This window comes from Protobothrops mucrosquamatus, unplaced genomic scaffold (assembly GCF_001527695.2).
Source record: "Protobothrops mucrosquamatus isolate PMUCROS unplaced genomic scaffold, P.Mucros_1.0 scaffold75, whole genome shotgun sequence".
Lineage (NCBI taxonomy): Eukaryota > Metazoa > Chordata > Lepidosauria > Squamata > Viperidae > Protobothrops > Protobothrops mucrosquamatus.
This window is the reverse complement of record NW_015386452.1, coordinates 576,389-589,288: the sequence shown is the minus strand read 5'-3', so window position 1 is coordinate 589,288 and position 12,900 is coordinate 576,389. Positions and strand designations below refer to the sequence as shown.

At 33.8% G+C, this 12,900-nt stretch overlaps 1 protein-coding gene across 1 annotated transcript in view; it reads left to right on the top strand.

Moving 5' to 3' along the window:
* Nucleotides 1–12,466, top strand: part of ERBIN (erbb2 interacting protein) — a 52,089-nt gene extending 39,623 nt beyond the window's left edge. The window contains exons 22-26 of the mRNA XM_015812207.1: nucleotides 3,058–3,180; nucleotides 5,759–5,968; nucleotides 6,424–6,516; nucleotides 8,885–8,959; nucleotides 9,579–12,466. Of these exons, the coding sequence (XP_015667693.1) occupies nucleotides 3,058–3,180; nucleotides 5,759–5,968; nucleotides 6,424–6,516; nucleotides 8,885–8,959; nucleotides 9,579–9,683 (606 nt within the window). The 3' untranslated portion in view covers nucleotides 9,684–12,466. The remainder of the gene's footprint in view (nucleotides 1–3,057; nucleotides 3,181–5,758; nucleotides 5,969–6,423; nucleotides 6,517–8,884; nucleotides 8,960–9,578) is intronic.
* Nucleotides 12,467–12,900: the final 434 nt, after the last annotated feature.

Genomic DNA, 12,900 nt, shown 5'->3' with positions numbered 1-12,900 from the left:
GCCAATCACAGGGTTAACAATAAAATAATCATACTCTAAATAACATTAATCAACTATTAAAATAACATATCTATAACCTCCTTTAACTCTCTTTTAAACAAATATATACAGTTATTAAAAACAATAATAATAACATCACTTTAATAATCAAAAATAGTACTAAATAACCTATTCTAAGCTTTGTACAACAATAATACTCTAAAATTCACTCAAAAACCAAATGATATTTTTTGGTCCCATATTTGCGCTCAATATAATCTATCCATCTTCTCCAAACCAAAATATATCTTTCTTGTGAGTAGTCCTTCACATAAGCGGAAATCTTGGCCATTTCTGCTAGGTTCGAAACTTTAAGTGACCATTCTTCTATAGTGGGTAAACGTTCCGTTTTCCAATATTGAGCTACTAGTAGTCTTGCAGCAGTTATAAAGTTCAACATCAATTCCATTTCTTTTGCATCCAAGTCTTCCATAATACCCAACAAAAATATCTGCGGCTTAAACTTTATCCCAGTTGCCATTGTTAACCAAATCCTATCCCGTTGTAAGGATTTACCCTGACTCAAGCCATTCCCAGCTTTGTCCCAGTCCCACTTCCACTTCAGCTACCCACACCTACCTAGCTCTCCCCATCTCTGCCCTTTGGCTACCCTGCTACAAAAGGTCTTGCCACCCTCCAGCTGATCTTCTCTTATCTTCTTTCTCCCACTGCTGTCAAGGTTCACCCGCCTAGCCCTTTGTAAGGCAGCTGCTTTCTTCCTAAGGCCAATGTGTCCTTGTCCAAATTTCAAGTTTGTGAGCCTTCCAAATTGGACAAGAGCATGAACAGCCTCAGGAAAAAAGCCTGGCCTGGTTAAGAGCTGCCTTGCAAAAGTCCAGGCACACTTGTGAAGGTTAGCCAGAGGCACCACACACAGTGGAACAGAAAGTGGCTGAGCTGGCAGAAGCGAAGTGCGGGGCAGCTAAGAGCAGAGATGAGAGAAGATACGGGTGGGGGGAGTTGAAGTTACCTATAGTCATAAGTACACCCAAATTTTGATCACATGACAACAAGAGCACTGCAACAACTGTAACTTATAGGACTCAGGCATAACTACCATTTGTTCAGCACCACTATAATTTTAAACATAAATAGATAGCCTCTTACTTTGAATTTCTTAACTGATTCAACTTTATTCCAAGTTGATCAAGCATTCTGAATTGTAAGGTTTGGGGTTTTTTTTTTTAATTTCAAAACATAAATCTTTTTAATGCAGATAAATATATTTCTTTACATATTCATGTTTAAAAGTAATAATAGAGCTTAATTTATAAATTTACTTATTCACAGATTAAAATATATATAATAAAGATTTTGCTATTTTTCATTTTTCTTGATTATTCTCCTTTACACTACATCTTTACAAGATTCCCTTGAATCTGCTCTTGGTGGTTGGGGACATTGTGGACCAAAGCTGCAGACCACATAAGAAAGAAGTTCTGTTACATTAATAGAAATTCTCTTGTAATAGTGGATGTACTCTAGTATGATTAAAGTTGAACCTACTTTCCTGTCATGTGTTCGTCTAATTGATCTAATCAGATTTGTTCATCTTATCGATCAGATATGAATGTGACTATCTTTTATGCTTCCTTCCTTCCATAAGTAGTCTTATTTTCAAGTCTGGATTGCTTCTCCATGCACAGCACTTTAAAAATATGGCTTTTTGAGTAAAAAAAATCCAGTTCTCACTCTGGTCCTCCATCACACTGACTACGCAGACTTTTGATTTCTATTGGTATATTTTCTCTTTCTCCCATTTTTGGCACTAGTATCATTTTTAGACATACTATGGTCCTATGTATATGTCCATGTCCGCTTGCCTTACATCATGTCCACTTCTATAGTTTCTTTCATTTTTCAACTTTTTGCTGCCTAATTCAGGGGCAAAACTAACTATGAACTTCTGTAATTTAATAAAACCATATTCTTCCTGTGTATAGCTTTGGTCTTTAATTTGGTTTCCTATGGTTTCCTATATCAGGGCTTTTCAACCTTTTCACCCATTGTACCACTTTTAGGATATGGCAACATCCGAGTACCACCAGCAAGGTGTCAAAAACTTGATGACCAAAAAAAAAAAGGAAAAAAGTAATAAAGTACAGGTAGTCCTCGACTTACAACAGTTCGCTTAGTGACTGTTTGAAGTTACAATGGCACTGAAAAAAGTGCCCCCCAAGCCACAGCCGAGCAAGACACCTGCCTGCCCATCCGGCAGCAGGGGTGGGGTGGAGGGTGTTTGGTTTTTATTTCCCCCATCTGCTGGGTGGTTGCAGCAGGTTTTGGTCACTTCACATGACCCTGGGACACTGTGACCGTCATAAATATGAATCAGTTGCCAAGCATCTGAATGTAAATCACAAGAGCCTGGAGATGCTGCAACATTCCATCTGATTGGTGCTTCTTCAGGGCTCAGCAGAAGCGCCAGGATCAGCGCCGAGCAACAGCTGAAGGCTGGCACTGATCCTGGCGCTTTCGCTGAACCCTGACAGCCCCGAAGAAGCGCCGATCAGCTGGAGCCTGGCGCTGATCCTGGCGCTTCCGCACAGCCCTGCAGCTCCAGCCATCTCTCGCTCAGGCTTGTGCGGTGCTGCCACCGGTTCAGCTCATTCCCCTCCCCCGCTACCACTTTTCTAGGATGGTTGCGTACCACCTGCCAGGTGCCAATGTACCACAGGTGGTACCCATACCACTGGTTGAAAAGCCCTGTTCTATATTGCTTCCCTGGGGAAAATAAATGTGATAGATCCACAGTTCAAGGTCTTTCCTTTTACTTTAAACTGAAGCACCAAGTGCAGCAGTCATTGAATAGCATGTCCAATTGTCCAAAGTCATGCTATACTTCAATTCCTAGGAGAAAATAAATAGCAAAGCTACTATTAAGAGGTATGTATACAAACTAAATGACATAATTTGTAAGGCAAAATAAAGAAACAAACTTGTGAACAGCATGAAAGAGGGTTAACTCGCTTTGGTATATAGCAGAAATGTTTACATGCTTTTATTTGTAATTTTCAGCATCCCCAAACATCCAATCCAGTAGAGGAGGATGTATTCATTTCTGGACAGCAGAATTATTCAACTGCCACACTTGGTCTGAAAGAGGCTGTTCCAGATACCATTAAAAAACTTCCTGTGCAGGTAATAAACTATAAGATTCATTAATCATATGTGACTGTAATGTAGTAATAGTAATTAGTATTGTTTAAATGTTAATTTTACATATATGACCTTTAGGGTCATGTGCTTTATCCTCGTCTCTTCCTCTGCGGTTGCTGCCAGTAGCAGATTGAAAGATTGTTCCTCTCTTTTCAGTTAAACATCGTTCTTTTCAGTAAAATATAAAATTGTTACCTTTGTAGCAATGAAGTAGATACTCAGTGCCCATGAGGACTAACAAATAATAATAGTAGTAATAGCTGCCTATCACAGGATCTTGGGAAAGACTCGATAGGTGAATAAAAAAGCCAAATCCAGTCTAAACATCTGGCTGACTGTGTGATGAACCATAATAATAACAACCATCAAACAAAAACATCTGCCTATCCCAGGTTCTTGCAAGGGATTTGATAGGTGGATAAGAATCCCAAGTGTAGTCAAAATATCTGGCTGTCTGTGAACCATAATAATAATAATAATAATATGTCCCTGGGCATTAGCACTTAATGTCTATTTGTACTGGTATGTCCACGGTATGCATTACCTCCCTGCCTACCCTTACTTACTTAATCATTAAAGTAATTCAAATTTTAAACAATGTTGTGAAACGGTGAAGTATTTCATTATAATTAGGGCTCCAGTTACGTCATATGAAGTTGAAAAGACAGACTAGTAGTCAAAAGTAGGACTAGAAGCAATGAAACATTGGACTGCTTTTGTTCTAGCTGCAGAAAGTGACCCATCTGTGAAAAGGACAGGGCCAGTGTAAGTTAATGCCAAGGGATTTGCAGGAACTGATCTGAGAAAGAAAGTACAGGCTGGATATTGTTTAAAAAAGAAAAGTATATGACCATAGCACTCCTGCTATTCTTCATCTACAGTGGAGGTTTAGTGCTATTCGGATAGTTATCAATTGATAAGGGAACCAGGAGGGAGAAATGGGCAGATTTGATACATTCTTTGGTTTGTGGGCAGCCAGAGCAAATTTAAATCAGAGCAAAGTCTGTCTCAGTGCAAAGAAAATTAATCACAGCTTATTTTTAAGGTAAATTGTACATGGATGAGAGACCTGCTGCCAGTATTGCACCAGCTATAAGTAATAACACTTTTAAGGACATTAGCATTAAGCTAAATATCAGAGATATATGATGAGCCTAAGCAGTATTGTATGAGATATAAACTGATGGGGAGGAAATGAAGGAATGACAGCCAGCTAGAGTTCCTAGAAATGCTGGCTAAAAAGAATTAAGTCAAGAGTTGGACAAGTAAAAGGTCAAGAAAAAATTAATAGCATAGGAAATTTACATAACAAAAACTGATGATGAAAAATGTTGTCCACTAACGCTAAACTGAGTAATATAATCAATGAGGGACTTTTTTATTTAGTTATTTATTATTAGATTTTTATTACACCTTTATTATTTAACTCAAGCATGAGGTGGGTTAGGCTGACAGAAACTGACTGGCCTAAAGTCATTCAGCTGGCTATCATACCTAAGGTGGAACTATATTACAAAATACTGTATGCGTAGACTTTTATCCAAATGCAAAGCCTTCATTATGAAGTTTATTCTTCAAGGGATTTAGAGAAATATTTGAGGTAATAAGACCAATAATATCAGGTCCAACAAAATCCAATCAAGACTTATCTTTTATTTGCTTTTATCCAATGGACAAAATCTTACCAAACTAAAGCTGTAACACTCTACCCTACTAGATATATATAGAGATTCTAGGATGTGGTTACCCTGAATCTCTTTCCCCCTCCCACATCCAGCTCTCTGCTCTAACTATTGTCATGTAAAAAAATCAGTACTTTTGTAATAACCCATTGAATTAAGGTCAGTAAGAATTCAATTTACTTTAATCAATTGGAGCTGATTATGTTACTATATATCTTTTTTAGAAGTTGATAGAAGGAACTCCTGTGTATCTAGATAATGTTGTACTGCAATTTCTAGCATTTATCCTTTAACCATCATAGCTGAGGCTGCTCAGAATGCTCAACTTCCACATACTGTATATTCTGTCTCAATGAAAGGCACGAACATATTTACAAATTCTTGAGCTTGTTGACTTTGTACCAAGATTGTGACTATATCCCTGATTTAGAGAAACTTGGTTTTATTCTTGTCAAATCCCTTCACCATCTTTAACTTTTCTGCTTTCTTTATATTGTTTGTATTCATTTAGTGTAGTTTTTGTCAACATTGCTTATTCAACCAGACCTTCTATTAAAAAGTGCCCTAGGAGTTAATAACTAGGTGATTGTCACTTCATTTTCTCTGGAAATGAAACATCTGAGAGATATGGGACCATGAAATACATTAGCAAGTTCTCAAATGTTTTATAAGTCATATTAAACTTTGACTATCAGTAAGAACAATTCCAAGTGAAAGTGAATAGATTTGCCATTTAGAAGTCAGAAAGAAAGTATATTGTATGTTAAAAATACAATGTTTGTTTTTGTGCATGTGTCTGTGTATAAACAGAACAGCTGAGTAAGTCAATATATTCTTGCTGGTGTAAATATTCACTTAGAGATGTTTCATTTATTCAGATACCTTTGATGAATGGGCAGATGGGTCATCCTTCAAGACCTCAGCCAAACTATAGTCAAATCCATCATGCTGGACCTCAAACTTCGGTGGCAAGACACCCTTCCAGAGAACAACTGATTGATTATCTGATGCTTAAAGTTGCCCATCAACCTCCCTATAATCAGCCTCAAGGTCCAACCAGACAATGCCATGAGGTATCAAAGCAAGAAGTAAGGGAGACATTTCTATTTTATGGATCAGTTAATAGATTATGGATTTCATTCCCGTAATTAAGCACTGAAAATTATATTTAATTGCGATTTTGTTTTGCTGTTTTCTTCCACTGTGGCCTCTTTCAGGCTTACAAAAATGATAATGGGTTTATTATCACAATACTATTTTACTTTCATAGGCATCACTTAGGAATGTTATCAAAATTTTAGATACATTTTATTTATTTTAAAGAGTTAACTTTTGACTTAAAAGTTCCCTTCAGTGTAGTTTACAAAACTACACAATATGTAAATAAACAATAAATAAACAAAACAGCTGTAAAATAAATAAACAAAACAACTGTAAAAATAATATCTCTAACATGTTCAAGATAATTGGATTGATTATCTTCATTTTCACAGGATTGAATATGTAAGTAGCCTGCTTTTAAATATTATGTTTTATATTTTAGATTCGAGTAAGAATTGAAAAAGATCCAGAACTTGGATTTAGTATATCAGGAGGAATTGGGGGTAGAGGAAACCCCTTTAGACCAGATGATGATGTGAGTATTAATTAAAAATACTTTCTTTAAATGAATATTTATCCTTTATCCATTGAGGCACTGTTTACCATTTGAAAAAAATGAAACTACAAATATTACAAATATACTGATAAATTTGTACATCAGTGTTGAATATTTTGTTTGCCAATGCTTTTCATGCATTATTTATACATTGTTTATAAATCTTTCATAAAAATCCAAAAATTTTATATAATTAAACATCATTTTGAACCATATTCCAAATCATGAGTACTTTCTATCAATCTGTTTCTTTCCTGCTTTCATTTCTTAACTGGTGAATTGTAACTCTTCACATATACACCAAATCTTGAGTCTGTAGGCATGTCCTCATTGGTTGGCTTGTTTCTGTAGTTTATTTGCTATTCAGTTTCTGAAGATTTGTGGGGTAACAGGTAACATTTAGTTGTTTTTGGTTTAAAGTGGAAATTATTTTTTTTCTCAAGATGCCATTCAATATTTTTACATCTGTATAATGAATATAAAAGATAATAATTAATATATTTAAAATGTGAATTTTAATTTCCTACATCAATTTCAATATCACTAATTTGTGTGCAAATTTATTTTTCATCAACCTTTTATAATATGAACTTTTCAGAATGTTTTCAAATTGTCAGGATTAAAATACTAAAATGAAGGTGTTTGTTCATTTACATAATCTTCTTTTGATAAAAACAACTGTCTTGTTCACCATGAAAATAAGAAAAAAACATAAAAAAAGTTTGTAATAGAAAATAATTTAACTATACAATAACAATATAAATTATGTCAGATGTCATAAAAATTAATTCAATGTAATGTTCAAAGAAAGTTTATATGAGTTTCATCTGTTATTATAATCAGAAAATTCTGTTTCAAGAAGATTGTCAAGATTCCGATCGACAGAGACAAATAAAGCAGAACTCTGAGGCTTGCAAATTCCTCAAAAAACATGTTTATTGATACAGAATATTGGTACTTCAAAAGTAAAACCAAGTCTGAAGAGATGCATAACAATCCCCCAATACAAAGTTAAGGAATCCCACCCCCAAAACTATGCAAGCAACTACGTTTTCCCACTCAGCTTGTTGGCGGGCTTTTCATGAAACACCCAGCCTGCAGTCTCGGGAGCAGCCGATGACCTTGGTTCCCATGAGAGAAAGTCGAGAGAAAAAGTCTGTTTTGTCTAGCGCAACACCTGGCAAACCCCCCTCCCCCCATGCTATGTGGCAACTAGGAATGAGAAGGAAAAAGATGGCTGCAACAATGCTCATTCTAAAGTTGACAAAAATATTTATTTTAAAATAAGCCTTCTTACACTGTATTGTAAATCATGTTATTAAAACTAAGGGCTTTGTAGGTGGAAGACTACCCATATCTCTCAACTGTTTGAAGATACAACTATGCTGAACGAAAGAATGGTAGCTCTGATCTATCAGAGTTGTGACTGTCCCAGCACTCCCACAGTCATGACTCATTTCCAACCTTCCCCCCAAAACAATGGGGAACCCAGCAGGGAAGATTGCAAGTCATTGGTGTTAGCCTCCCCCACTGTCTCCCCTATTTAGGAAGTAAGCATAATTTATGGTTCTCTAAATAAACAAATTTCACTGTAGAATCTATTATATTATTGAGAAGACTTAACAGCCTAGTGGAACCTGTAGATGCCAGCTAGCAAAAATCAGTGCCAGAGTGATTCCTGTAGGTTGATAAACTACTTTTCAGAATCCATGAGATCAATTACCAATGTAATTAATGATCGTCCCTCTGACCAATAAGGCTTTAGCAAATCTACATACTACAATTACCCCCTGCAGTTGATAAATAGCCTATTCTCTCTTCACAGTTTTGGAGTGAAAGAATTGTATTACTTAAAACTGAGGGGAGGCTTGGGAATGCTTGGAAGTTTTATGATAGCTTCCTGATCAGGAGCTTTGCCAAAGCAGAAATAAAAGTTTCATGCAGTAGAAAAGATTTGGAATATTAACCATTCCCACTGAACATATTCTATTTGTGCTGTACTGACGGATATGATCTAATATTGTAATATTAAGCTGGTTTCACTTCAATTCTTTATTTTCACTACTACCTAGAGTACACATATTTTATATCAATATTACAAATGTAATATTATCTCCAGATTGGGCTGCAGAGTCCCACATATCCACTCACTGTCCTTTTTGTACTAATACCTTGCCTACACATAATGTTAGTGGTTAGTGGCTTTAATAACATGCATGAATTTTAGATTTGAAACATTTTTTGTTCAAAATAATACAACCAGTTTAATTCTGCTGATACTATTAATCCAGTACAAATACATGTTTATTTTAAGATGAATACTACTTCTGTTTTTGTTTTCTTGAAGGGTATTTTTGTAACTAGAGTACAGCCTGAAGGACCTGCATCAAAATTGTTACAGCCAGGAGATAAAATTATTCAGGTAATGTAATTTAGTCATCAATTATTTTTCAACAATGTTATACCTGCAAGATTCTGTCAGTTTTCTGAGTTTTATTGTTTTTCATCCTTTCTGTAGATAATTAGGTAAAAAGTCTATTAAAATAACTATTTCTTTTCTCTGTCACATATTGTAAACCACCCTGAAAAAAAATTCTGAGGGCAACATACAAATTATTAAAAATAAATAACTGTATGTAAAGCTTTGATTCTAAATAAAAAGGGGAAAGAATTATCATTATTGCAAAATAGTACAGTATTTGGTAAAGTTTCCAGATAAAATGTTTGAATTAGCGATTTAACATTTCAGGATTTGGTAGCTTTATTATCTTAACGGTAATGACAATAATGATTTTGTTAATTCAGTTCCTAGCGGTAGGAGATAGTGGCAATGACTGTATGTTGAACATATGGACTTGTTTGCTCTTTTGTATTGCTCCTCCATTGACATGTTATTGGAACAACAACAAAGTTTTCTGAAAATGATAAATTAGAATTCATTTGAATGATGTTCAAAAAGAAAAATAAGGTTCAAAAACAAAGTTTAAAAACTTATTGAAAATACTTACTTTTAATTTATTAATGTTTTTGTTTTTTTCCAGGCTAATGGATATAGCTTCATCAGTATTGATCATGGGCAAGCAGTATCTTTGCTAAAGACTTTTCAGAACACAGTGGAACTTACTATTGTTCGAGAGCTTTCTTAAATACTGTGGAGAAAGAGGAAATTCTGTGTAATTTTTGAAGGACTTGTGGAAAACTTAATATTTTGACTATTTTTGTATGCAAAACTTTTAAAACTATGTACAGTAATAAAATAATGAATTTGTGGTTATGGGGAAAAACCACTGTAAAGAATATAAATGAAGCAGTTAAGGAAATGCATATGGTAATTAGAGCTAAATTGTTTTATGACAGTGTAGCAATCAAGGATCACTCCTCCAAGAACAAACCTGTGGTGTATTTTGTACAGATGGTAGGTTTATTTTGTGGATAATTCATATACATTAAAGAACTTTGTGTACAAGGAGCCTCCATTGTAGCCAGTGGACAGATGGCAGGGCTTTCTGTCCTATAGCAGTTTTGTTGCCTTTAATTTTTCATTTATTTTTAGAATCTTCGTTGAAACCACTTTGGTAGATATTGATAAGAAATTTTAAAAGTTGGCTTTGCAATGTGCATATTGTATAGATGAATTGGTAGACTGAAAGTGGAGTGATTGGATTAAATTAAAAGGCCAGGTAAAAGTATGAAATTAAAAGAAGGGGAGAGGAACTTAATGGGAGAATCTTTATGTACCAATTGAAAAAATGCAATAAAACATGAAGGGTTTTTTTTTTAAGGCAGAGACAATAAATATACTTACGGAAGTTCTACAGGATTGATTCATATCAAATCCATTGCCTGTCATATTCTTACATGTAATTTAGTTTTGAGTGTTTTTAATCTCACTTTTTTAAAAAAAAAAATTATGCTATGGAGTTGTAAAGATACTCTCATTACAAAAATCCCTGGTTTTATATAAAAGGATGATTTTCTTCTGCCTTGTCTGAAATGCTCCATATTCAAATTATTTATATATTTTTTAAAAGAAACTGAAATGGCCAGTTTTTGCTGTGTTGCCTGTAATGTATGATGATGCATAGACACATTCAGTTTTAACATATGCATGTTCTGAATAGAAAAGCTGTGCTCTTTTTAAGGAGGCTTATGATACTGAGCCATATGAAGATTGGGATGCCCCAGAATAAATGATTCAGAAAGAACTCTTGATTTTTGTTGGCCTTCGATTGCCTTGTGAGACTAAAAGGAAATAATACATATGGAGCTATAACCAAAGCCAGGTTATGTGACATTGTTGCACAGCAATAGAAGGTTGTTCCCTATTGTAAAGGGACAGTATTTTGGGCCCACGAGCTTGTATGATCTTCTTCAAAGGGCTGTTCCTACAGGTGACATTAAATGTGAACTAGACACTTCAGAGTCCATTAAAGGATTTCTAACTATATTAATGTAAGAGTGATTTATTACAAGCTGCCTTTTGTTCATTAGTTGCATAAAACATTGGATTATACATAATTTTGTTTGTGACAAATGTTTATTTTCTTCATTTTCATGTTATAACAGATGATATTGCCTAATTCACGATAATAAGTTATACATTGGTATTATGCGCCACAGAAAAGTGCCATAGAAGAAATAACTGTTTTTAAAAGTGAATGATTAACCCATCATTGGAAAAAATATTCATTTAACTGAAATTTTAATAGAAATTAATAGTTTTAAAAAGAAATCTAGCAAAGTACCAATCTGTTAAAGATTTTGCAAAAACATACTTGAATGGAAAATCCACATTGTTAGCTGACAGTAGTTTTTGAATACCTAAACTCAAATGATATTGCACTTCACTTACCAACTGAATATTGTAATGCACATAATTCTTAATTTTAATTGAAATCCTTTAACAATTCTTTGTACATTAACTTTAGTCGATTTTATTAATATTTACATAGGCATTGTTTTTTTATATTAGCAGAAATGTGCTGTATTTTGGTAAAATTCACATTTTCTGTATGCTGTTAATCTTTTAAAAAAATAGCTCTATGGTGACAAGCTTCAATGTTGCTATTTTATTTACAGTTTATTCAGTGACCCATATTCATTACTTTTAACTATTCAATTTAGTCTTTTAATAGAGAATATAAAAAAAACAAAAAATCATGATTATGTGAAATATAACTTTCAAAGCTGAATATGGATTCAATTTATCTTTGCATACAAGACATAAGAATAAAATATGTCCAAATATATTGCATTTTGTATGAAATGAGAAATATTCCTTAAATTAGAAATTCATTTGAATAATTTTTGTAAAAACATTGCCAAATTTTTTCATTGTTTAAAGTAACAGCGCATTGGTGCTTATTGTCTGTTTGCAAGGAAATAAAATTCTGTTTAAAGTTCTTTTGTGGGGGAAAAACATTGTCAGAATATATGTTTGGAGAAGGATTGTTGCGAAAGAAGCTTACCCGAACAGGAAAACATTTCTTGAAGCCCTGAATGTTTTTTATTTTATAAAAATATATATCTGGAAATTTGATGGAAGAGGTACAGAATGGATCATGTTATCAATTCAGGTTTTTTTTTTGTAACAGTTCTTTAAAGAATCAGTTCAAGCGAATTTTTTGGAAAAATTCCCACATATTTATTGTGTAAATATTTTTTTTACTATTTTTGACTGGAGTTTAAAAATGTGTACATACTTGAACACATCTGTGAACACAATCATAGCAATAAGGGACACACAGAACCAAGCCTTTATCATTAATTTGCTGTATACTACTTTTTAAAATAACTATTCCCTTGTCGGCCGCTCTGTAATGTTTTTATTGATCAGCATTTATTCAGCATTCCAGTTTTTTTTGTATATAATTAAATTGTTTCTGGATAACACATGAAAAGAATAGATAATAAACTAATGCTCTTTAAAGTTATGTGTACTTCATTGGTTTCAATTTACGTCAGTTTTGATTTTTATAAATTGTTGAAACTTCTCTTCCTTGGAAATTTTTTAAACTTTTAAAATGTTTATTTGAATTAAATAGAATGTATGAACAAATAATTTCATACTGATTTCTATTCCTAAAGGTAGGGAGGTAGACAGATTTACTATTAAATGAAATTAACAGCCATTTATCAATGGCAACAATGTCGATGATGCTTTTTCAGGTCTCTTATCAATTATGATTTGTGGAAGCTCCATTTGCATAATTATTAACACATATCTAGTGCTAATTACTAATGAGAGAAGGAGTATTGCAAACCAAACAGGCAGTTCATTTTGAAAATATGAGTGTATTTAAAATAATTACAAAGTTGTCAAAACTAGTCTAGGGCTTTTTGCTTAAGACCATTGCCCATTTC